At 27.3% G+C, this 25,160-nt stretch overlaps 1 protein-coding gene across 1 annotated transcript; it reads left to right on the plus strand.

The window, feature by feature from the left end:
* Positions 1-1,280: 1,280 nt before the first annotated feature.
* LOC105846300 (uncharacterized) lies at positions 1,281-23,612 on the plus strand. The gene is made up of 3 exons (XM_065807452.1): positions 1,281-1,692; positions 1,762-2,016; positions 20,292-23,612. Exons 1-3 carry the CDS (start codon positions 1,629-1,631, stop codon positions 23,273-23,275), a joined length of 3,303 nt encoding a protein of 1,100 aa, XP_065663524.1. The 5' UTR covers positions 1,281-1,628; the 3' UTR covers positions 23,276-23,612.
* The last annotated feature ends 1,548 nt before the right edge of the window (positions 23,613-25,160 follow it).

Here is a 25,160-nt window from a genome sequence, read left to right on the forward strand (position 1 = left end):
CCATTTATAGAAATACTAGTGTTCTTTTCAGTATTTATAGCCTGCTTCACAATTTCCTAACTAGATCTGTGAGGGTAATGAGTTATCTTTACATGTAACCTGCTTCAACGAAACAATATAATTAATAATAAATAATATAATCAGTGGTGTGGCTAGTAGTTCGGAGTCCTTCCCTAAAAAAATCAGTAATTAGGGTCCAAGAAATCTTTAAAAAATATCATTTATTACGTATTACTAAAAAAAAAAATCGGAAATTTTTACTTTTATATAAAAACTCTTAAAATTGGGTCAAAACATAGCACCGCCCAGGTGTTTAACTTAAATAAGTTAATAAGTTGTTTGTTTCAATGGAAAAAAAAAGATAAAAATAAAATAAAAGTTATTCTTTTCTTCAAAACTATTTTTGGTCACACATTTGTATGAAATTCGACATGTCCCCTCTCATATATTAAGTACAAAGAAAGCTTGGGATTGTTATTTAAAAGTAAATACGCAATTTCAACAGTGATATCATAAATGCTAACAGTTTGACCAGGGTGTGATAATATTTATGAATCCAGGCTACTATTATAAAAATGCTTAAATGGCCCAAATACCGTTCCATCAAATAGTTGAAGTTCATTTGATGTATGAGGTGGCAGCGTAAGAATGACAACTCCATTTTTCTTGCTGTAATTATTCCGACTACAGATAAATGGGACTCGTTATTGTCCATGATCAAAAAGACCATGTTTTGTGCAGAAATTTGTACTATTGTGCAGAACGGTTCTGCACAAAACATGGTCTTATTGATCATAAAACTTAATGTGAAGTTTATTCAAAAAAAGTTTATTCGCAATTTTTGGTGAAAATATTTATTTTTTAATAAAATGACAATAATACTTTGTTTGTTTTCGAAAAATATAAGCAATTTCTATTTTGAAACTTAACGACGTATGTCTTCACACTAACTCAATTGTTGAAATAAGCATTATATATTCAAATAATATAGTTTTTTCACTTTATTACTTGAGAGTTATAAAAATTGATGGTAAGACGTTTTTTATACTTTGCGTTCTTTAGCAGATAATTTTTAAACTTCATGTAATATTTTTTTTATTGTAAAGCTTTTATGAATTAATTTTAAATGTAAAAATATTATTTTTATTTGTTTTTAATCCTACTATTGCAATTGAGCTTTGAAATCTTTCAGACAAATATAATTCTTTTATCATTAATCCTCTATTAATAATGTTTTATTTCGATGTTTTAAATAGCTTGAATTTGATATTACCCACCATGCCGTTTGATTAAAGTTTCATTACAAAGCAATTACTGACAGAGCTTATTTAAAATTGTTTTTATTAGAAGCGCTTGTAGTTATCTCTTATTACATACATAGATAGTTAAAACTAAATTGAATTTCATTTTTAAAATATACAATTACAATATTTCAAATTAAATTTTAATACTTATAAGTATACTATCAAATCTCTCAAAAATTAATATTTGATTATAACTAATACATTTACTAGAATTCTATTCGCCCTTTTAAGGGATTGAGAACGGCAATCTACTAACTTCATCATTGACATTTTCAATTTCAATTTCACCCTACTCATGTCTAGTTTTATTAAATACTAGTATATATGGAAAAATACCAGGAATTAAATCAAGATAATTGCGATGAGTTTGCATTCGATAATTTAAAAGGTAATTTTTGTAATATAAACGCCTAATAATTTCCAAGTTCCTTTTGTCAAAAATGTTTATATCTTTTAGTTGAAAAACTTCCAAGCGACGTGCTCAATATATTTGCAGAGGAGTTGCCGAATGACTGGATGAAACTTGCGCATTCCTTAAAAATCAGTAGTGAAGAAATTGATAGAGTTTTACATAAATACAAGACAGCTCGAGAACAAACTTTTGAAATTTTTAATAGTTGGTGTAGAAAAAATCCAGAAAAAACATGGGGCGAATTAAAATCAGTATTGTTTTTATGTCAACGAAATGATGTCATCTTTAAATGCGAAAAAAGTGAGTTTTTGTTTCCTTGTTTTAGCTTTATTTATTTTATAGTATTTATTGTTCCGTTTTTTTAATTGTACTTTTGATAAAATTGTCGAACGACCTGTAAGATATAACGCTGGTACTCAATAAAATGAAAAAGGTTGAAGTAAAGGAGCAAAATATAGTTTAAAATATATGTTATAATCAGAGTTGTTACGACATAATATGTCTGGCAGATCTGTCGACATATTTTCAGACATATTTTATGCCAACATAAAATATGTCCCACATATTTACGATTGACATATTTTGACATATTTTTATGTCTGAATTATTTTCTGCTGACATAAAATATGTCAGACATATTTTCTGTCGACATATTTTGACATAATTTTATGTCTGAATTATTTTCTGCTGACATAAAATATGTCAGACATATTTTCTGTCGACATATTTTGACATAATTTTATGTCTGAATTATTTTCTGCTGACATAAAATATGTCAGACATATTTTCCATTGACATATTTTGACATAATTTTATGTCTGAATTATTTTCTGCTGACATAAAATATGTCAGACATATTTTCCATTGACATATTTTGACATAATTTTATGTCTGAATTATTTTCTGCTGACATAAAATATGTCAGACATATTTTCTGTTGACATATTTTGACATATTTTTATGTCTGAATTATTTTCTGCTGACATAAAATATGTAAGATATATTTTCTATCGACATATTTTGACATAATTTTATATCTGAATTATTTGCTGTTTGATATTCTTGAAGATGAAATCAATCTAACAATTTTATTGCGCATTTCAACTTAATTTACAGAGTTAAGTAAAAATAGTTTAACAAATTTGTTGCTTTTTTGCAATCAATTATAATTGAAGGTCAACAAAATAAAATTTTTTTTTCTGGTGCCTAGCAAACAATTTGTTTTTTGGATTGCATTTCACATTTTGATTTCAAATATGCAACTCATTTTTTACCATCACGTCAAGTTGTAAAGATATTTGGGTTCAGATGATCTGAACCCAATATTAAATATTAAAGATCTGAATCAGATCTTTAATATTTGGGGTAAAGTCCCTAATATTGTCAAAAAAAAAGTTGTTCAAAAGTATGTCAACTTGGGTCTCAAAAAAAGGGTATTTTATAAGATGGTATAGAGATTTTAGAAAACATAAAAATTTTTCCTAAAAATTTTTTGGCAAAAAAATTATTTTAAAAAATGCTATAGACTCTTAAAAAAATGTCAACAAAATGTTTTTCAGCAATAATACAAAAAATGCTTATTTTTATTACAAACGAATAACATCTTTAAAATCTCTATGAAAATAAGCTTCTTTTGAGACTCAGGTTGACATCTTTTTGAACAACTTTTTTTTCGACAATATTAGGGACTTTACCCCAAATTCTAAAGATTTGAACCCAAATATCTTTACAACTTGACGTGATGGTAAAAAATGAGTTGCATATTTGAAATCAAAATAAGAAATCCTACATATAAAAACAAATTGTTTTCTTGGCACCAGAAAAAATTTTTTGTTGTTTTTGTTGACCTGTGTTATGCATCATAAAACTTTTATTTTAAATCCTATAAGCAAATTTCTTTTGTTTCATAAAAGTCTTTTTCTGCCCTTTTTAGCGATGTATCATTTGATAGTATTGACAAAGTATTTTTAGCGATGTATCATTTGATAGTATTGAGTAGTATTGATGCATCATTTGATAGTATTTGATAGTATTGATTAGTATGGATTATTATTGGCGATTTCCCTTATTAAAATGTAAAAACCATCTCAAGCTGAGTTTTTATTACTAAAAATGGTTTTTATTAATATGACTAAGCTTAAAATTATTCTCTTGATTAAAATAATATTAAAAAAAAACAACATTTTTAGTTATTTTTAACTAATAGTTGATTCGTTCAATAAATTATTCTCCATTTTTGACTTTAAATCGTAAGGAAAACGAAAAAAATAATTATTCCAATATATATTTCACTCAAAACATTTTATGCAAGTTTATGGCAGTTAATTATGCTGTTATAATGCAATTGTCAATAAATTTTATTGTTAAATAAATCATAACTATTATAACTAAAAGTATATTATTCGTAATTAGTTATAAATTTTTACCGGTTAGTCTTCTTAATATGAATTTAATGAGCTGAATATATCTTTTGTGAAATATTTCAAATTCTTCAGCTTAAATGAATTTAATTTGGCACGAATTTTTTAAAATTCTGTGAACCGTTTTTTTCATAGAATCTTTTGAATTCAATTTTTCATAATGAAATCTTTTTCCGGATCAACTAATAATTAAAAATAACTGAAAAAAATTTTTTTTTTGTTATTATTTTAATCAAAGAAATAATTTTAAGTAATAAAAACCTAAAAAAACTAAAAAAAAAAAGTTTAGTCATACTAATAAAAACCACTTTCAGTAATAAAAACTCAGCTTGAGATTTTATATTCTGATATGGAAAAGCGCCAAAACTAATCAATACTAATCAATACTATCAAATAATATCAAACGATGCCTCGATACTAGTCAATATTAGTCAATACTATCATATGTCAATATTAGTCAATACTATCAATGTCAATATTAGTCATAATCAATAAATAAGTCGTAATCAATAATTAAGTCAATAAATGCCAATATTAGTCAATACTATCAAATGATACATCGCTAAAAAGGGCACAAAAAGACCTTTATGAAACAAAAGTTTGCTTATAGGGTTTAAAGTAAAAGTTTTATGAACATAATTGATTGCAAAAAAGCAACAAATTTGTTAAACTATTTTCACTTAACTCTGTAAATTAAGTTGAAATGCGCAATAAATTTGTTAGATTGATTTTTTCTTCAAGAATAAAAAATATGTCTGACATATTTTATGTCAGCAGAAAATAATTCAGACATAAAAATATGTCAAAATATGTCAACAGAAAATATGTCTGACATATTTTATGTCAGCAGAAAATAATTCAGACATAAATTATGTCAAAATATGTCAATGGAAAATATGTCTGACATATTTTATGTCAGCAGAAAATAATTCAGACATAAAATTATGTCAAAATATGTCAATGGAAAATATGTCTGACATATTTTATGTCAGCAGAAAATAATTCAGACATAAAATTATGTCAAAATATGTCGACAGAAAATATGTCTGACATATTTTATGTCAGCAGAAAATAATTCAGACATAAAATTATGTCAAAATATGTCGATAGAAAATATGTCTGACATATTTTATGTCAGCATAAAATATTTCAAACATAAAATTATGTCAAAATATGTCAATAGAAAATATGTGGGACATATTTTATGTCGGCAGATAATATATCTCAGACATATTTGACAGATAACAACCCTGGTTACAATAATGTCACATATGTAATAACGTGTGATCATACTTAATATAGTCAAAACTACAATATTTCATTTAGATAATATGATTTTATTTTTGAATTTTTGTTTATAAAGGGGTGGTTAATTTAAGGTGTCAATAAGTCATTAAAAAGTCATTAGGCAAATATGACATATTTGCCCTTGGTAATGTTTTAGTATTAATTTAATTTAGTATTTTTAATATATAGAGTTTTCAGAACACAAAAATTAGTTTTTTTAATGTATTTTAGCATGTATAAGTGGTAGCAATTTTAAGTAAAGTCGATTTTCTATGTAAATAAATTTAACAATTGTTTATTTTGAACTCTATACTTTGCCATTTCTAAACAACTGCCTAATTTAAAGTCTATACTTTGAAAGTCTATACTTTGAAAGTCTATACTTTGAAAGTCTATACTTTGAAAGTCTATACTTTGAAAGTCTATACTTTGAAAGTCTATACTTTGAAAGTCTATACTTTGAAAGTCTTTACTTTGAAAGTCTATACTTTGAAAGTCTATACTTTGAAAGTCTATACTTTGAAAGTCTATACTTTGAAAGTCTATACTTTGAAAAAGACTTTTGTTTGATAAACTAGCTCATTAAGAAGATAAATTAAATTTTGTGAAAAACAAAATCTCTTATTTTATTTTGTTTAAACTTCTTTTTAGGATAAATCAAAAAAGTTTTCAGTTTATTCGTTTATGTTTATGGTGTTTCATTACAATCGTTCCGCTACTATCTTTTCATCCTCTAACTTTATACCTATAATTAAGTCATGTAAAGTAAGTAAATTATGGCTGATATATACTTATGAAACTATAGGGTTTGGAAAATTGAGACCCCACTGGAGGGGTCTCAATTTTCAACAGGAATAAAACAGCTTTTTAAATCACCCGTTTTAACTTGAAAAAACGAAATATAAACATATCAAAAACTTTAGAACAAAACTCAATCAATTAAAAAAAAACTAAAAAAAGAAATTATATATAAAGACAGCAAAGTTAACTGCGATGTTATAGCTTGTACATTTAGGTTAAACAAAAATAAGAGCTTTAATTTTTTTAAAAAGAAGCACTTAAAATCTAGCATAGTGAGATCCATAAATAAGAACAACCGTTTAGATTCTTTTCTAAATCGATCGAGAGTGGTTTTCTTTTTATTTGTAATATCTGAAAATAAATTCTATAAGTATGGCCCACAATACTTAATTGAGCATGAACTCAATTTTAAACTATATCTTGGGACAGCAAAGTTGTTGGCTGAGAATCTTGTGCTATATTTATGACAGACTAAAATAGGATTTAAATATTTTTGGGAACAATCCTAACTTCTATACATAAAAACTAAAATTTCACGAAAATTTATTTTATAAATATTTATAGCTCCAAGTAAACACAATAAAGGCTCACAGGGTTTTGTTCTATTTGCTACAAATATAATTCGACATGCATGCTTTTGTTTACTATAAAGCTTTTTTAATTTTGTATGATTGGTCCTTGCCCAGGTGATATTACAGTATTTTTTAGGTAACTTTGAATAAAAGTAAATATTAAACCTTTTAGTGACTTAAAATTAAGAAATGATTTAGCTCTATAGATCATTCCTATATTTCTAGAATATTTTTTTTCAATTTCAAACAACAAAAGAATGGTTAGCCTCACAGTTTAAGGATAATGTTGAGTGCCAACCTGTTGCCAGAGTCCTTTCAGCATATTTGTCCCCTAATTCAAAACTGAAGCGCAAGTTAAACGTCAGACTTGAAACACAAAAGCCAACATCTGAACTGAATCCTATTTTGAGCATAATGTGCCAGTAACGGGTGATGCGGAAGTTATCGGACAAAATAAAAACGCCAATAACTTATTTATAAATAAAAAAACAAACTACTATTATATTTTTTTTAAATAAAGCATTTATCTTTTAATAAAAATATATTATTTTTTATATGAAAAAACACCACCATCTGCAATTGATCTCAATTTTGCTCTGACGCCTTTCATATGCGACTGTAAAAAGTTTAAACCAATTTCTTGTAGTTTTAGTTTGATCAAATTTTTAATGCGATCAATCAAAACTTGCTCTGTTGAAGCTTGCCCATGTCCCTCGTAAACCTTCTGTGCCAAATGTCCCCAAAAGTTTACAATTGATCGTGCTTGAGGCACATTTGGGGGATTGGATTCTTTATCAACGTAATAGACATATTGATCCATCCAATTTAGAGAATCTTTAGAATAATGAGAACTTGCTAAATCTAGCCAAAATAAATAGTTAAAGTCTCCATGATACTTGTGAATAAATGGAAGAAGTTGTTTTTCTAAACATTCATTAATATAGATTGATGAATTGATCGCTACAGCCTTGGAAGTGCGAAACAATGGATAACTGTTGACTGGTGAGTTAAAGAAGCCAAATCTTTGCATGTTTGCAACGCATCATCCATTCCAGCAGTCATTCCAAATGAGTCTCGAACTGCACATTGCAAAATATGATTGTTGCACAAGTATTGGTCAAGGCGGTTTGACAATTTGACTGCAAGTTTCATGTTTCTTGCCTGGTCGTTCACGCAGTACATTGGCAAATCAGCAGGCAAATTTAGTTCTTCTAATAAAGAATCCAGCTTTCCTTCAATTAAGATACCTGTGTGTCTGCCTGGGAACTGTTGGACATGGGGTGTCTAGTGATGTAGTCTCCAATTTTTGTCAAAAGTATGAAAAGTCCAAGAGATGTAGCGGTCCTGAGCTCTAGAAGTCCAAAGGTCAGAAGTAAATGCAGCACTTTTTAGATTTGGCGTAATCTCCGTTATTATGCTCTTCATTCCAGCTTGAACTTCTCTTGACCGAATTAAAAGCTTTCTTGAATATGTTGGGCTCAGTTTAATAAAGGCTCAGTTTAGGGTTTGCAATGTCAAACAATTTTTTGAAACCTCTTCCTTCGACTGCTGAAAAGGATGCCAGATCAGTGCAAAAGTAATCCAGCATTGCAGAGTCAAACTGTTTTTGAATGGAATTGTCTTTGTCATATTTGGACTTTGTTTCAAGCATTTTGACTAAGGTTCGTTGTTTCTTCTTAGGAGGAGGAAGAAGAGAATCGTCAGTTTTTTCAGAATACTTAACGTAATCTTGGCTGCGTTTTTTTTCGAGGTGACAATGAAGTCCGCTTGTGTTTCCATCTTTTGTTTTCAAAGACTTTTTGCACGCTTGCATTCAGCACCGTCACTTGTTTTTTGAAAATATCTCCAGATTTTGTTTTTTCTTGGTAAAATTTTTGATCGTTAAAATGAGGCAAGAATATTTCTTTTCAATATGAACAATATGTGTCAAGTTGAATTCCACTGGTAAACTAATGAAATTAAGTAGAAAGTGCACCATTTTTACAAAAAGTTTTAATTAGATTTAAAAAAAAAATCTAATTAAAAAATCTAATTAAAAATCTAAATAAAAATTTAATTTGTTTTTGTCAAAAACAAATTAAATTTTTAACTAGATTTATTAAAATCACAATATTAATTAATTAAAAAACAAATTATTAAGCATTTTGTAAATTATAATAATTTTTAATTTGGAAAATAATATAATATTTAAGTCTCGTTCTACTTCTCGCGAGAATTTTCTATTACTCGTTTCTCACGAGAAGTCCCATTTCTCACGAGAAACGAGAACGAGACGAGATCTCGCTCATGGTTACCTTTATCACATTTGCTACGTCACTGGATACGCCACTGGCTAATAAAATTAAAAATATTGAAATATAAAATTAATTTAAAAAGTTTTTTTCAATCAACAAAAAAACACAACTTTGCTTTAAATGAGCTTTGTATGTTTATTGGCAATTTTTGCACGTATCGCTGACCATAGTAGAATAGCAAGATCCACACAACCAATCGTCACAGGATTCGCAACGCATCCATAATTGTCGTTGCGCTGTAATTTTATCTCCAAAAAATATGTCACAAGCTTGATATTTTTAGAGCTCAAAAAACCGTCAGTTTAAATCATTAAACTCTATAAAGTACAATCATTAAACTCTATAAAGTTTAATGATTGTTCTACAAAAAAAAGTGATTCGCCAATTTATATCAGGTGATCAGCCTACTATTGTGATCGGGCAGATTTAATGTTTATTGCTTAAAAACAAAATGTTACCTGACAATGTAAAAAAAACGCAATGTATTAAAACCAAATAGAAATAACATTATTGTTTACCTTTTGTAAATATTACCCGTAAACAAAATTATTCTTATCTTAATTGTTTTAAATTGGATTTCATTTCATAAACTCTTAGAATATGATCAATAAAGTAAATTTCAAATCTTGATAATTTACTAAATTCAAACCATACTTCATCAGTAGGCAAACTAAATCAAAGTAATGGTGCAAGGTAGAAGAACGCGGTAGAACTAAAAAATAAAAATAAAATTATAAAAAGTAGATGTGTAAGATAGATACATGACATGATAAAATATATAATCAGTAATATATATTTCTACCAGCTTCGGATGACTAAAGCAAAACGAAATAACTAAATATATATATAAATATATTTATATATACACATATATATATATATATATATATTAAATTTTTTTATCCAGGGTCCAGTAAGAAGTTTTCCAAATATTGCTAGCACACACATTTGTTTTATGGCAGTTGTATTACAAAATCTATGTTTCATATAGAACTGAAGCTGATATTAGATGTCAAAACAAGGTGGAATAGTCTTGTTGCAATGCTAGAAAGATTCCTTAAAGTAAAGACATGTATACTAAAAGCAATGATCAATTTAAAAGAAGTTCTGAATATCTCCGAAGATGAATATACGATTATGAACGCTATAACAATTTCTCTGCAACCAATAAAAGTTGGAATAGAAAGACTTGGTAGAAATAATGCTACTCTATTTGACGCAGAAGGTGTTATGATATTCATCTTGGATGATTTGGCGGAGAAAAAAAATTTGATAGCTAATAAACTGCTTCAATCTGTGCAGCAGAAAATTTAAGAACGCAGAAACGCCAATTTAATTGGACTACTAAAATTTTTAAACAACCCAATTAGTTATAATCAGGAATCAAATATCAACTCCAAACTACTATTACCGTCCAAACATACATTAAAAGCAACAGCAAAAAAATTTATACCAGGTTGTACATAGAGGATGCTTGCACTAGTTCATCAAATAATGAAGTAGTTGAAGTGAGTCGTGATAGTGAAAGCATGGTTTCTGACCCGTCAATACCTCAACCTGTTGCTCCAAATTTATTAGGCAAAAGTATTTTGACACTTGAACAAAAATTGGATGCGACTATTTGTAATGTCAAACAAGTAGAAAAAGCAGCTCTAGAAGACATTAGAAATTTAAAAAACCTCACAAAACAAAATCAAACTTTTTGAGGCAACTGGAAAACGTAGCGAAAGTTTAGAAAGAATATACTCCACATTAATGACCATCAAGCCGACATCAATTGAATCAGAAAGAGCTTTTTCTGCCGCGGGTCTATTTATGGGAAAAATTCGTTCACGATTAAGTGACAAATTACTTGATTGCTTATATTTTTTAAAACAATATTTTACTTTAAATAGTAATATAGATTAGCATGGTAAGATAAGTTTGTCAGAAGCCGCTTGTTTTTATATTAAAAATAATGCCGGGAAATCCCGGGAAATCCCGGGATAAATAAGTTGTTCACCGGGAATCCCGGGATGCTAAATTTACGGGAAATGAGAAACCCTACTATCTAGGTAATCTATAGTTCTATTCTTTTTTGATCTTATTTTGCAAGATATATAACAAACTGTTGCATTTGGAGATCTTTCTTTAGCTTCACTAAACATACCCATTAACTCTTCACTATCTATGTTATGAAGCCTTGCACTAGTTGTCTCCTCCTTAAGTGTCTGTGTAATAGAAAGTGAGAAATATCGCTCATATTGACAGTTCAAAACATCTTCCACCGCAATAAGACAAGCCAAATCGTGTTGATAACCTGCTCATCGATGGAGCATATATTTTTGACAGGTTCTAAAACATTTGATTTAAGGGGATTTTCGAAAAAATCCTTTTTACTGTTTATCAGTGCACCTGGATTAGATTTGCAATTTTTAATTGTTTGCAAAACATTTTTAACTACTTGGATACCTGTAATATGATCAAAACTTGCTTTTTCAGCTGATACATAAAAATTTTTTATCCAGGATCCAGTAAGAAGTTTTCCAAATATTGCTAGCACACACATTTGTTTTATGGCAGTTGTATTACAAAATGCTGATCGCTGAACGTTTTTAAAGTGCCACACTTTACTGTTCCAATGGTCAGAAATTTCTTAAAAGCATTGTAGTGTTTCATAAAGATAAAACAAGTACGGAAGAGTATATGAAGACGATTGCCACGATATCTTGGAATTGCACCTCGTGGCAATTTGTTATTGTCTAAAAAAATTTATGAATCCCGCCGGATCACCTTTGCCATCTTTAAATCTCATTTTGCTCATTGCCAAAACAGTTTTAACTGCCATACAGTCGTGTACAAATAATAGGCAACTTTCCTTTTCCAAAGACTGTAATGCTGAACGACATGAAATAGCTATTGTATCAAGCGGGTGCAAATGGCAGTTCAGCTCATTTAAATTCTTACCCAAGGTTGCACAAACTTTGGTAATGGTAAGATGATTTGCTGCAACTCTGTCTGTCATTGTGTTTGATATATTTGAAATAATAGACTTACGACATTCGTCGAAGGAAAGTGAGAAATAATCTGAATAAACTAATGCCATATGGTCCACTGCATTACATATGTAATTTTGGTAATCATCAGATGTACCTTCAGGTAATTGGTCAAGGGCAATGACTTGACATTTATTCTTTGAAGTCAAGTGGATGCTGTTGATATGGACACCCTCTTGCATATTGTTGCATCAAACCCAAGAGTTAGATTTTTATTATTGAAAGCCCATTCTGCTGCTTGCAATTCAGATATACTGTCTAGTTCACGAGCTATTTGCTCAACTGTAATACGCTGAGGAATATGAAAAAATTTAACACCTAAATATTGTGCAATTTTCTGCAATAAGAATGGAATGTTACATGTTGGGACATTAGACAACAACATGCTGTAAATTATCATTCTTGTTTGTAATCCATGAGCCTTATTATCTTCTGGTGTATCTGAAAGTGCAATATTATCCTCCTCCATCTGGATCATATCATTTTCTAATCTAGATAATGCCATTTTGTTTTCTCTTATGACATTATTATGTTTGAGATTCATTAGTTTTAACTTTTCTCTTTCTTTAACTTTTTTTGCCTTTCTTGTAATTATTGTTGTAATTATTGGTTGCGAATACTTCTACTGTAATAATATGTTTGTAACTTTTGTTTTAAATCTCTAACTTCTGCTCTTAAAGCTTTTATAATATCTTCTTTTCTTTTAACACTTTGTCATAAAACTTTCAATTGATATGGCGTGCTCTTTATTTTAGCTTTTAATGAAGCTATCTTATCTGGTATTCTTTATAAGAGCTAGCTAACTTTGAAGATAAATTAGATAAACTTATTCTTTAATTCTATTTTTTTTTGGAATTAATTTTTCTCTTGAACTGTGCCTACTTTGTAAATTTATAATTCGACCTTGTGAACATAAAAATTCACTATTTATTAAAGATAACATAGTAATGTTTTCCAATAATGACACAACTAAAGAAGTTGATACAAGGTTTATGCTATTAGAGTTAGCTTGCAATGAATTGATTAATAGTGGTTTTTGAAATGCATAGGTCTCAATGCAAAATGTAATAAAATGTTTAGAGGCTCTTTTAAAGTTGTAAACCCATTTCTTTGCTTTATTAACAAGAGTCTGAATATCATTTTTACTAATGCTGAAGCCAAAATACTCTTTGACTTGTTTGACTGTTTCAATAAACAACTCACTGTTTAAAGTAAAACAAAAAAGTTTATGTCCTACCCTACACTGATTGTTTATTTTGCAAAGTAATGTAAAGTTAGCAAACAAAAACTTTTTAAACTTGCCACAAAATATATGTAAATTTCTTTTTGGGCTCATATTATCTTTAAAATTATACCAACTTAGTCAATTGGGTAAATACTATGCAATAGGAGAAAAACAACCAATGGTAAGTATAATGCTAATCTACAACCAATGGTAAGTATAATGCTAATGTTTTCAATTTCAGTAAAACCAATTTTAATCTTATTAACTGCATATTAAAAAAAAGTTAGACAAAAATTGGTTAATAAACTATTTAAAATTGCAAATTAACTGTTTTAATTGAAAGATTATTAATTAATAGCAAATTATGAAAGAAATGAAAATATGTAAGAAATATTTTTTTTTTTTCTAAAACGATTATGAAGAAATGAATCAACAAAACATTTCAAGTTTAAATAAATGAAACCAAAGTCGTAACTGAATAATAGATAAGCATTGTAACTTTTTTTTTGATCATTTTAACAGTGCCTCCTGTCATATTTCTGTAGTAATAAATGTGCTAATAATAAAGTTAATTATACTTCTTTATTAATTTTAAGAACTTTATCTATAGTTGAACTGTAATTAAAAATATTAGAGTTTTATAATTAACTGTATCAATACTTAGCATAAAAACTTATACAAAATGAAACTAGTTAAATCATTTATGTGAACCATATTTAATATGATTCAAATAAATTACCATTCAACAAAAAGTAGTGGTAATATCATTTATTATAATGATTTTTCCCACTACTTTGATTGCTATAAGAGGATTATTGAGGAGAACGTTTGATTACCACAAACATTTTTATTTTTTCATTTTTATTCATTTTTCTTTTTAGTTAAATCTGAACCAATTATTATAATTTTAAAAGCAGATTTAAAGTTCAAAATTTAAGTACCAAAAGTGCTGCACAAAATAGAGTATGTGCTACATGAAATGAATCAATGAAATTTGGCAGGTGCAAAGAAATTGTGTAAACTTAACATCGAGAATAGTATTGCAAAAAAAACAAGCATTTCTTCAACATTTACTGAATGCACAAAGTATAACTAAGTTTTTGTCATTTAAAAATCTACTTTAAAATGTTTTTATTGTAATCAAAAGGTACAAATTTACAAAGTTTAATTACTCTAGTTTTTAAAAAATATCTATACTAATATATAACTCTAAATAAAAAACCTCAAAATACGTCCCTCAATAGCTAAAAGCAAACTTCAAAAAACGTGGCACAGAATTTTAGCACAAATATCGGTTCCGTAAAACGCGTAATTCCACGTACCTAACTAGTTAAGTTAGATTTTACTGCAAACATATTAAAAGAAATAAAACTATGTAGGCTACTGTCTACATCGTAGATTACAGGTATAATTTATGTAAAATATATGTTTAATGTAAAGTTTAACTTTACTTAAGGCATAGTAATTAATTTTTACTAGTATAACCCAATAACTATGCTATATACTACATTATACTATTTTAGTATACAAATATATTTACAAAATACAAATACTATAAAGGTGTAATGAAATATTGCGGCCTAACCTCTTCCATGATTCACTTGTATGACATAAACTTCGCCTGTCTTAGGATTGTTGAGAGTAGTTCATCTTCATTATTGTTCTTGGCGATAAGATTTGCAATAACCTCTATCTTAAGATGATTTAAGCAACCTGTCGAAACTGGAACAGCCACTTCTTCTTAAACAAATTTTTAGCAATACGTTTGCTTAGGTTGAATTCGTTTGCAGAAATCTAACTATTATAAGTGCCGTGTTACTTGAATGAGCCCCGCTGATTGTACCTTCGACCATATAAACTGATAGACACGCCGTAAGTATTTTGAAGCTAACATCTTTAAGCGCATGACGTCACGTTTGGGAAAAACAAAACACGATACAAACGAATAAAAACTTTAAGAATTAGAAAACTTAAGGATTAATGTAAAATTTTTCAGTAAACCTTGTTATTATTATTATGATTTTTTTTTAAAATGTTATTAAATTTATTATTTGTATCAAATTTTAATGCATTCTTAGATTTCTTTGAACAGAAAACGTAACAGTTAATAGAATTTTATATGCTTTATTATGCATTACATTAATATACAAAATAACTTTTTATAGATTCGAAAAAAAATTTGCTTTGTTTATACACTTTGTATGCGTTCATTATGTCGTAAATCGTTGAGTCAGCTTTTTGGTGCAATCGTATCATTAAATATTTAGCAATAATAATTTTATAATTTCTCCACCACTTTCATAAAAAAGTTGTAGACAACGCTTGACAATGTTAGCTTTTTCACAACCACCTAAAACATCAATTAAAAAATATGCAACAGGAAGTTTCCAAACGTCCATTTACACAGTTTATCATAAAAACTATCATTATCAATATCAGCACCAAAATCAATATGACCTGAAAATTTGTGGCATATCCATTCAATTTTTTTTCTAATGGCCATTTCATCTAACATTAATGAACACACAACACATTGACCAATTTTCTGAGTCTCTTTTACTTTGCTTTGAAAAGTAACTAAAGCTTCTTTTCAAAATCCAGGGGAACAGTCAACACTTTCATACAATTTTTGTATAGTTCGTGGATGAGGAAGTGCGTTATTAAATGTTTTCCTAACATAACTATATGCTTTAACATGATAACTATGCTTTAACATAAATATGCTTTAACATAACTATGCTTTAACATAACTATGCTTTAGCAGAATAAAAATTTATTGTTTAAGCAAAGCTTAGTATTTCTAGTGGGTAATGCATTTTAACTTTTCCTTGTAAAATCCAACAAAATAACAAAACTTTTCCTTGTAAAATCCAACATAAAAATTTACTAAATTAAAACCATATTTCAACAGTAGGTTGACTAAAACAAAATAATCCCAAAGTTATAACTTAAATAAGTAACAAATATTTAAATAAATAAATAGAAAAATAAAATCAAAGTCAAATATATATGTCAAACATAGAAATATGTTTAACAACTACTCCTATTATAAATATATATCATACCATTAGTGTAGTTAATATTTCTTCCGAAATCATAGTATGATTCATGATTTTGATTCATCATATGATTCATACTTTTAAATTTAAGATGACAAGGGAATAAATGTTAGACTTTAATCCTTTTTATTAGACTACGCTTGGAATGCTGAAGCATTTTAATTGTCTTTTGTTTAGCAACGAGCAATTACTTATAGTTTATTTTAAAAATTATTTACTATTTTCTGGCGTTACCATATCATATTCATCAAATACACCAATATACCATTTACCATTGGTGTTAGGATTGATTTAACACTTTTCAACAATGTTCTTTAAAATATAAAGGTGTAATGTGTCAAAGTAAACTCAAATTTTAAATCATTATATGCAATTGTAAAAGAAATTGTAAAGTATTTACATTAGAAAGTAAAGCCATTGTAAAGTATTTACATTAGAAAGTAAAGCCAATGTAAAGTATTTACATTAGACTTACTGTATTGAATCATTGGTGATATTATTGTTAACATTAATGATAAAATTATCAGCATTAATGTTCCTAAAAACATTATATAAATGTTACAAAAAGTAAACTTAAAAATTTTAAATCAGTTTATGCCATTGCAAAAAAGATTTGTTACATCAGACTTACTGTATTGAATCATTTGTGGTATTATTTGAAATAATACTTTGTCTGTTTTTTGGTGGTTTTCTAGGATTAATACTTTTTTAAAAAGGGTTAGGAAATCAAATATAGAAGAAATTGCATCTTTTTTTAGTTTCTTTTGTGAACTCCATAGACTTCCTGATATAAAGGAACTCTATGGAGCAATTTGAAGGAAGTCTATGGAGTGATATGAAGGAAGTCTATGAAGTGTCACTCCGTGACATACCAGTAAAATGTTTACCACAAAGTTTAGACTGCTCACTAGAAGTAAAACCATCCCTCCGCATAGCTTGTATCCATTTTCTCATCAATTCCAGATTTTTCGGAAAACTATCAACAAAAATAGGTATATTAAAGTAATATGCTATTTATATTCCAAATATAACGTAGAATCTTAGCAAAGAAGGATTTGTAGCTACTTACACATGAAAAGAAACCCTTTTAGTATATTTTTGAGTGCAATTTTATGCAGAACAAGATAAAACCACGATCTTTATATACCTAAATTCTATTTCAAAATTAAAACTTAAACAAAATAATATACATAACAAATAATTAAACTTGAAAAGTGTTAAATACATCAAGCTATTTTTGCCCTAAACCAATATTATAAAGGTTAGCAGACGTTAACATAACTCCAAAGTAGGTCAATGTTTTCGCTTACCGTATTTTTTTTTTCTTTGCCGCATTAACAAGTTTTTATTGTATTTTGGAGCATTAATAGGTAAAACAAAGGTGGCTTGACTCATACTGTTGGTTTATTACAAATAATATATAAATTAAAATGTGAAATATATATATTTATTTGCTAATTTTTTTTTTTGAGTAATGTTTTATGTTTGGAGCAGTTTTTTTTTTAATTTTTCGGAGTCCAGTTGAACAAATCCACAAGCTGTTTCATGGTATACTTTCAAACCACACACAAACGATTAATTCTACCCTGCTCTATTATTTCGACTACTTCTATGAAAATAACTGGCTTATCTAGTGTTATGTTGATGTAACTCACAATTCTTTAAATAGAACTGTTTAAAAATATCATTTTAAGTTGATGTAACATTGTGAATTAAACATATTAATTTAAAAATTATTTAATTCTTTTCACTGATCTAACCAAGCAATTTTAACATTTCTATTTTGTAAGTTGACCAGTCACATTTTAATATGATTCTCATTGCTTTGTTTTGTAGTTTTTCAAAGGTGTTTAAATTATTATTGCTTATATCAAGAAAAACAGAAGCACAGTATTCATAGTGGGGAGCAATTATAGTTAGAATGATTATCTTTTTAGTCTATTGAGTTAAATATGCTTATTCTGTCAAGATATCCAGTTTCCCAATTTTATTGGAGATATGTTTTAAATGTTCAGTAAAGTTAGGTTGGTAATCAACAACAATCCCTAAATATTTCTTGCAATCACCAAACTCAATGATTACATAATCCAATATCACTTTAATCACTTATCAAACATTTTTCTTAATTTTTTTAAATTATGTAGACTAAGTATCTTATTAAGCGATTTGTACATGGTTATTCAATAATAGTTATATCTTAATTAGCAAGATATATAAAAAATTGCCTTATTAGGAGATCTACCTTAAGCATAACTAAACATCAAAAAATGGTATATAGACTCCCATCACCATTTTAGTAGTTACAAATCTTGTTGTAGTTGCCAACTCATATTTTTTCACACAGCTTAATGCTTCTTCATGCAAATTGTAATAATAAATTAATTTTTTTTTTCCGTTTATAAAAATTAAAAGTCAAATTGATCGGCGTAATGTGAATATGAAAATAGACTAAAACAACTATTTTGAATATTTCTTACAAAAAAAAAGGCACACTATAATGTTTTGTGATATCATTTAGTAAAAAGTTTAATAAATGTGTTTAAGAACTTTAAGTAAATGGTATCACAAAACTTTGTATAAAAAAGTTTAATAAATGTGTTCAAGTAAAAGTAAAGAACTTTAAGTTTTGTCAACAAAATAAGAGAAGTGTAAAATAGTGTATCAATATATCAATAATATGAAAGAAAAGCAACAATTAAAAAAACCACATTCAATATTTATTGAAAGACAGTTTCAACATTTATTGATTTGTTTAGTTCAATTTTTAAGCTTAAAAAAAGCTTATATTAAAGTACTAGGAGAAATAAGAAAAAAAAACCGTGTCGGTAGCATATATAGCTATATGTTGTCTATATAGACAACACAAGAACAATCAATACAAAAAATTGTTGTCATATTTAATTTTTTTGCAATTGTTTGTGATTTTAAATTATTATCTGAAGTTTAAAACTAGTTTTAAGAGTTTCTAGCAGCTAACTAGTTAAAAATCAATCTGTCAGTTTAAATTTCTAGCAGTTAACTGCTAGAAATTTAAATTGATAGACTTTATTTTTTGGACGGTAACAGTGACTAAAAACATACCATAAACAATATTATGTGTAGATAAACAATCATTTTCAATGATACTCAAATTTTGTTCATAGACTTCTAAATTAAAAAATATGTTAATAACTATATAATAAAAAAATATCATATATTTATTTCATTTATTTTGTTTATAACATTGTTATGAACAAAATTCTGCATTTATTAAACTGAAAATGTTTATATATTACGTTACCTTTTATATTTCTGCTTTCAGATCCTTAGAGCTTATTTCATCGGAATTGAGAAATAATCTTTGTTTTTGTTTGCTTTAATAATGCTAAGTTATTAATGTCACGTTTCCTCGTGCAATTATTTGCTGTTTTGAATTAACTAGAACAAATAAAAAAGTTAAGGCCGCCGAAAAATTCCACCTACTTTGGAGTTATGTTAACGTCTGCTAACCTATTATAAATTGATGAATACCCAAACGTGACGTCGCGCGCTAAAAGATGTTGGTTTCAAAATTTTTTGAATGTTAAAGTACGGTAAGGCATGTCAATCAGCTTATATGGTGGAAGGGTTGTACCAACTCGGTTTTTACTCAGATTAATACTTGTACTATTCGTCATTCGCCTTAGTCTTTGAAATTTACTTGTTTTAGAATATATTCAACTTGATTCTATATTCTAATCAACTATATTCTAATAAACTATATTCTAATAAATTCTCTTTGAAAAATTAATTTTGTTGTAACTAAGTAATAATAACTAATTCAAGTTAAGTTACTAAGTTGTTTATATTATATATATATATATATACCTTTGTTCATAGTAATAAAATGAGCTTTAATTTTAGAATTAACTGCACGTTCAATATTTGGTGTTCAACCGTCTTCTGACAAGTTATTTTTACGTAACAAGGAACTTAGTGAAATTCATAGTTATTTATTTGACTTAAAAGATGCAAAAAATTCTACCTTAGTGTTGTATGGAATGTCTGGTGTCGGAAAAACACAGCTTGCAAAAAAATATTGTGAAATATATTGTAAGTGCTATAAAAATTTTGTTTGGATAGATGCGGCAATTGGAAAGTTACAAACTTCAATTAATAATGTTTATCAAAAATTAGGAAATACCGTTCAAAAATTAAAAATTGAATATTTCGATATAGAAGTAATTGTTGAAAAAATTCACAACTTTTATAAAAATGAAAAGACTTTATATATTTTTGACAATGTCGACGATGACTTTGTTCGAAATTTAGAATTGTACATTTCAAACAAACCAAATTCATTTAATTTGATTACATCTCAATCAATAACGTGGTCAAATAATGTAAATAAAATGCTAATTGATGTTTTTTCTTTTGAAGATGCTTTCGCTTATGTAAAAAATAATATCAAAGAAAGAACCGACACAGACCTAGAAAGACTCATTGAAGAACTTGGTTATCATCCATTTGCTATTACTCAGGCAACAAAGTATATAAATATGCATAAACTTACAATTGAAAAATACATATGCCAATATAGATCAAAATCTTTACAATTACTAGATGACAATAACTCCCCAGCCAAAGGAAGTTCTTCAATAAAAGCAATAAATATGCTTTTAAAAAAATTAGAAAAAACTCAAACTATTCCATTAAAAATACTAAACTGTTTATCTCATTGCGATGGTCAAAATATAAGTAAAAAATTTATTATCGAAATATCGAAGCAATTGAATGTAAGCGAAGAACACCTAGTAGATGAAGCTATTGAATTGTTGATGAGTTATTCCTTATTAGATCGATTTAATGATCAAAAGTATTCAATGCACAATCTGACGCAGCTATCGTGTATATGTTTTCAAAGTAAAAATTCAAGTATAAATACGTATCTTGATCTAATAGAAAATTGTATTAAACTTGAGTTAAATAAAGTAAAACATCACGTTGATTATGGAAACCATTTTGTTTTTCATTTTCTTTACTTGTTTCGTAATTATAAAAAAAGAATGTTAAACACTTTCCATCATATGACAACTTCTATTAAAAAATTATTAGTATGTAAAGGTTTGTTTCAACAAGCAATTGAAATACTAAAAGCTGTTCAAAATTTCAATGCAGAAACCTATGGAGCAAACAATAAACTTACACTTGATACTAAACATAATATGGCATACTGTTTGTACAAAATGAGAAAATATAACGAAGCTTTAGAAATTTTATACCCAGTTGATAAAAAACTAACTGAAATTTTAGGTATCAGCCATCCATCTACAATGACAATAAAACATAATATAGCAAGCTGTTTGCACAAAATGAAAAATTATGACAGTGCCTTAGAAATTTATTATTCTGTTAATAAAAGAAAAACTGAAATACTCTGTGTTAACCATCCATCTACTATCGCAACAAAACATAATATCGCTCGCTGTTTGTACGAAATGAGAAAATATAATGAAGCTTTAGAAGTTCTATATTCTGTTGAAAAAATAAAAACTGAAATTTTAGATATTAATCATCCATTTACAATGACTACAAAAAATAATATTGCACTCTGTTTGCACAAAATGGGAAAACATAACGAAGCTTTAAAAATTTTTAATTCTGTTCATGAAAGAAAATCTGAAGTTTTAGGTATGAAACATCAATCTACAACGACAACAAAACGTAATATCGCAAGCTGTTTGCACAAAATGGGAAAATGCAGCGAAGCCTTAGAAATTTATTATTCTGTTGATGAAATACTAACTGAAATTTTAGACATCAACCATACATCTAAAATGGCAACAAAACATAATATAGCACTCTGTTTGCACCAAATGAGAAATTATAGTAAAGCTTTAGAAATTTATTATTCTGTTGATGCAATACTAACTGAAATTTTAGGTATGAAGCATCCATCTATAGTAACAACAAAACATAATATTGCAAGCTGTTTGCAAAAAATGGGAAAAAGTAACGAAGCTTTAAAAATTTATCATTTTGTTCATAAAATGCAAATTGAAAGTTTAGGTATCAACCATCAAACTACAATTAAAACCAAACGCAATATTGCAAGTTGTTTGCTCAAAATAGGAAATTATAAAGAATCTTTAGAAATTTATTTTTCTGTTAATAAAATACTAACTCAAATTTTAGGCATTAACCATCCATCTACAATGACAACAAAACATGATATCGCACTCTGTTTGCAAAAGATTGGTAGATATAACGAATCTTTAGAAATGTATTATACTGTTGATAAAATGCAAACTGAATTATTAGATAGAAATCATCTTTCTATAATGACAACAAAACATAATTTTGGAAGCTGTTTGCGCAAAATGGGAAAGTATAACGAAGCTTTAGAAATTTTTAATTCTGTTCATAAAAGAAAATCTGAAGTTTTAGGTATGAAACATCAATCTACAATTGCAACAAAACGTAATATTGCAAGCTGTTTGCGCAAAATGGGAAAATGGACGGAAGCCAATGAAATTTATCATTCTGTTGATAAAATACTAACTGAAACGTTAGGTATGAAACATCCATCTACGATGACAACAAAACATCATATTGCACTCTGTTTGTTTAAAGTTGGAAAATATCGCGAATCTTTAGAAATTAATAATTCTGTTCATAAAATAAGAACTGAAATTTTAGGTGTCAACCATCCATCTACAATGATAACAAAACATAATATTGCAAACTGTTTGCGAAAAATGGGAAAATGTTACGAAGCTTTAGAAATTTATTATTCAGTTGATAAAGTACTAACTCAAACTTTAGGTGTTAACCATCCATCTACAATGACAACAAAACATAATATTGAACTTTGCCGGCACGAAATGGGAAAACATAACAAGATCTAAAAAATTTAGTATTATTTTGTTATAATACAAACCAAACTTTTAGATGTCAACCATCTACCTAGAATGATAACAAAACAAAATATAGCACTTAGTCAGCACAAAATAGAAAACTATAACGAAGCTTTAAATGTTTTTTATTCTTTTATCATGTCATCAATTTTTATTGATGACATGATAAAAGCAAACTTAAATTTCAGGTATCGATCATCTATAGATGGTCATAGATGTAGATATATTTACAATGGCAACAAAAATTCTTATTGCACTCTGTTTGATTTGGTTATTATTTTAACTAATGTGATTTTATGCAATTTTTAATGAAATTTTATTCAATAAATGCAAACGTTTTATTTTCATATAATATACAAAATACACACACATGTTAAAAAAAAATACGAAATAGTATTATTAAAATACTAGGATCCTATGCTATTATGCAAAATATAAAAACTCTCTCAGAATCAAAAATTTTTGCAAATGAACTCTAAATTAAAAATAATACCAAAAGAGTAGCTCCATGTCAAGAAAACTTTTTTTTAATTGAAAAATATGTTCTTGGATTTTCTTTGTATTTTTATTATAGTTAGTACTTTATAACATATAATAAAATTTCAAAAGTTCAAATTTAAGCGGTTCCTAAGTAGTGTTTGTTATAACTTTGTGTTTGTTATAATTTTGGCTGATGTTATTTTTTTAGTTAATTTTCATCATTTTTAAATTTACATTTTTCATTATAAAATCAAACCTTCAAAAAAGCAAAGACTAAAATAGGTAACTTAAATAACCTTCATGCGAGTAATTCGTATACAGATGTTAAAAGCTCATATTTTAAAAATAAAATAAACAAAAATCAATTTTAGATACTCAAATAATCGGTCTCTGCCCCAACAAAAAAGTTGGGTTGCAGTAATTTTTTTGATATAAATATTTTTAAAAAGTTTATTTTATGTTTGGAAAACAGAATGATAAAAGAATTTATTCTTCAAAATATATAATTTTGAAGTTAAATACCTAGCTTTTTATATTATTTGAAATAATAAATAAAAAGTATGCATACTTAAGTTTATATACAATAATTTATATATACATGTTTATAAAAGTCTATATATTCAGTGCTGATTTAACCCATGGACACACCGGACATATACCCAGCGGGCACACGACGTTGGAATAACGTTGAAATAACGTTGATTGACGTTGATCGACGTTGATCAACGTTATTTCAACGTTATTCCAACGTCGTGTGCCCGCTGGGTACTGGGAGGCCAAGGAAACTGGACCTTATTTTTCCAACGACCTGTAGAACTTTCGAGTTAGAACATAATGGTGAAAAAAGAAACATAAATAAATCAAGCAAATACAAAAACAATAAATAATTATAAAATACAAATTATTAAAAGAGAAGATAACAAAAAAAAAAACGTAGCGAAATTAAAAAAGACAATAGAATAAAAATTAAAAATAATTTCAACAAAAGATGAAAAGAATTACAACAACGTTATAAAAATATAATTGAAAAAGATTTTAAAGAATAGAACGCGATTTGATAATTCAGAATGGAATTTTTTTCAGAATTTTTGATGATTCAGAATGGAATTTGTTTCAGTATTTTTAATGATTCAGAATAGAATTCGAATTCAAAATGGAATGCATTTTGACAAGTCTTGAATTAATGTTTTTTTAAAAGTGTGGTTGTGTATAATATTTTATCTAATTACTTGTATTTGTTAGTCATGTGTATCCCATCATAAAATATTTATAAAGTGTTAGTCAACGTTATTTTTATTTTCAGTAATTATGTATAAATACTATTTATTTACGACTTTTATTTTTCAGTTCGTTTTTTAAACTGTTTGTTTTCTATATAACTTTTTAATTTAACTGC

Source organism: Hydra vulgaris, chromosome 10 (genome assembly GCF_038396675.1).
Source record: "Hydra vulgaris chromosome 10, alternate assembly HydraT2T_AEP".
In the NCBI taxonomy this organism is placed as follows: domain Eukaryota; kingdom Metazoa; phylum Cnidaria; class Hydrozoa; order Anthoathecata; family Hydridae; genus Hydra; species Hydra vulgaris.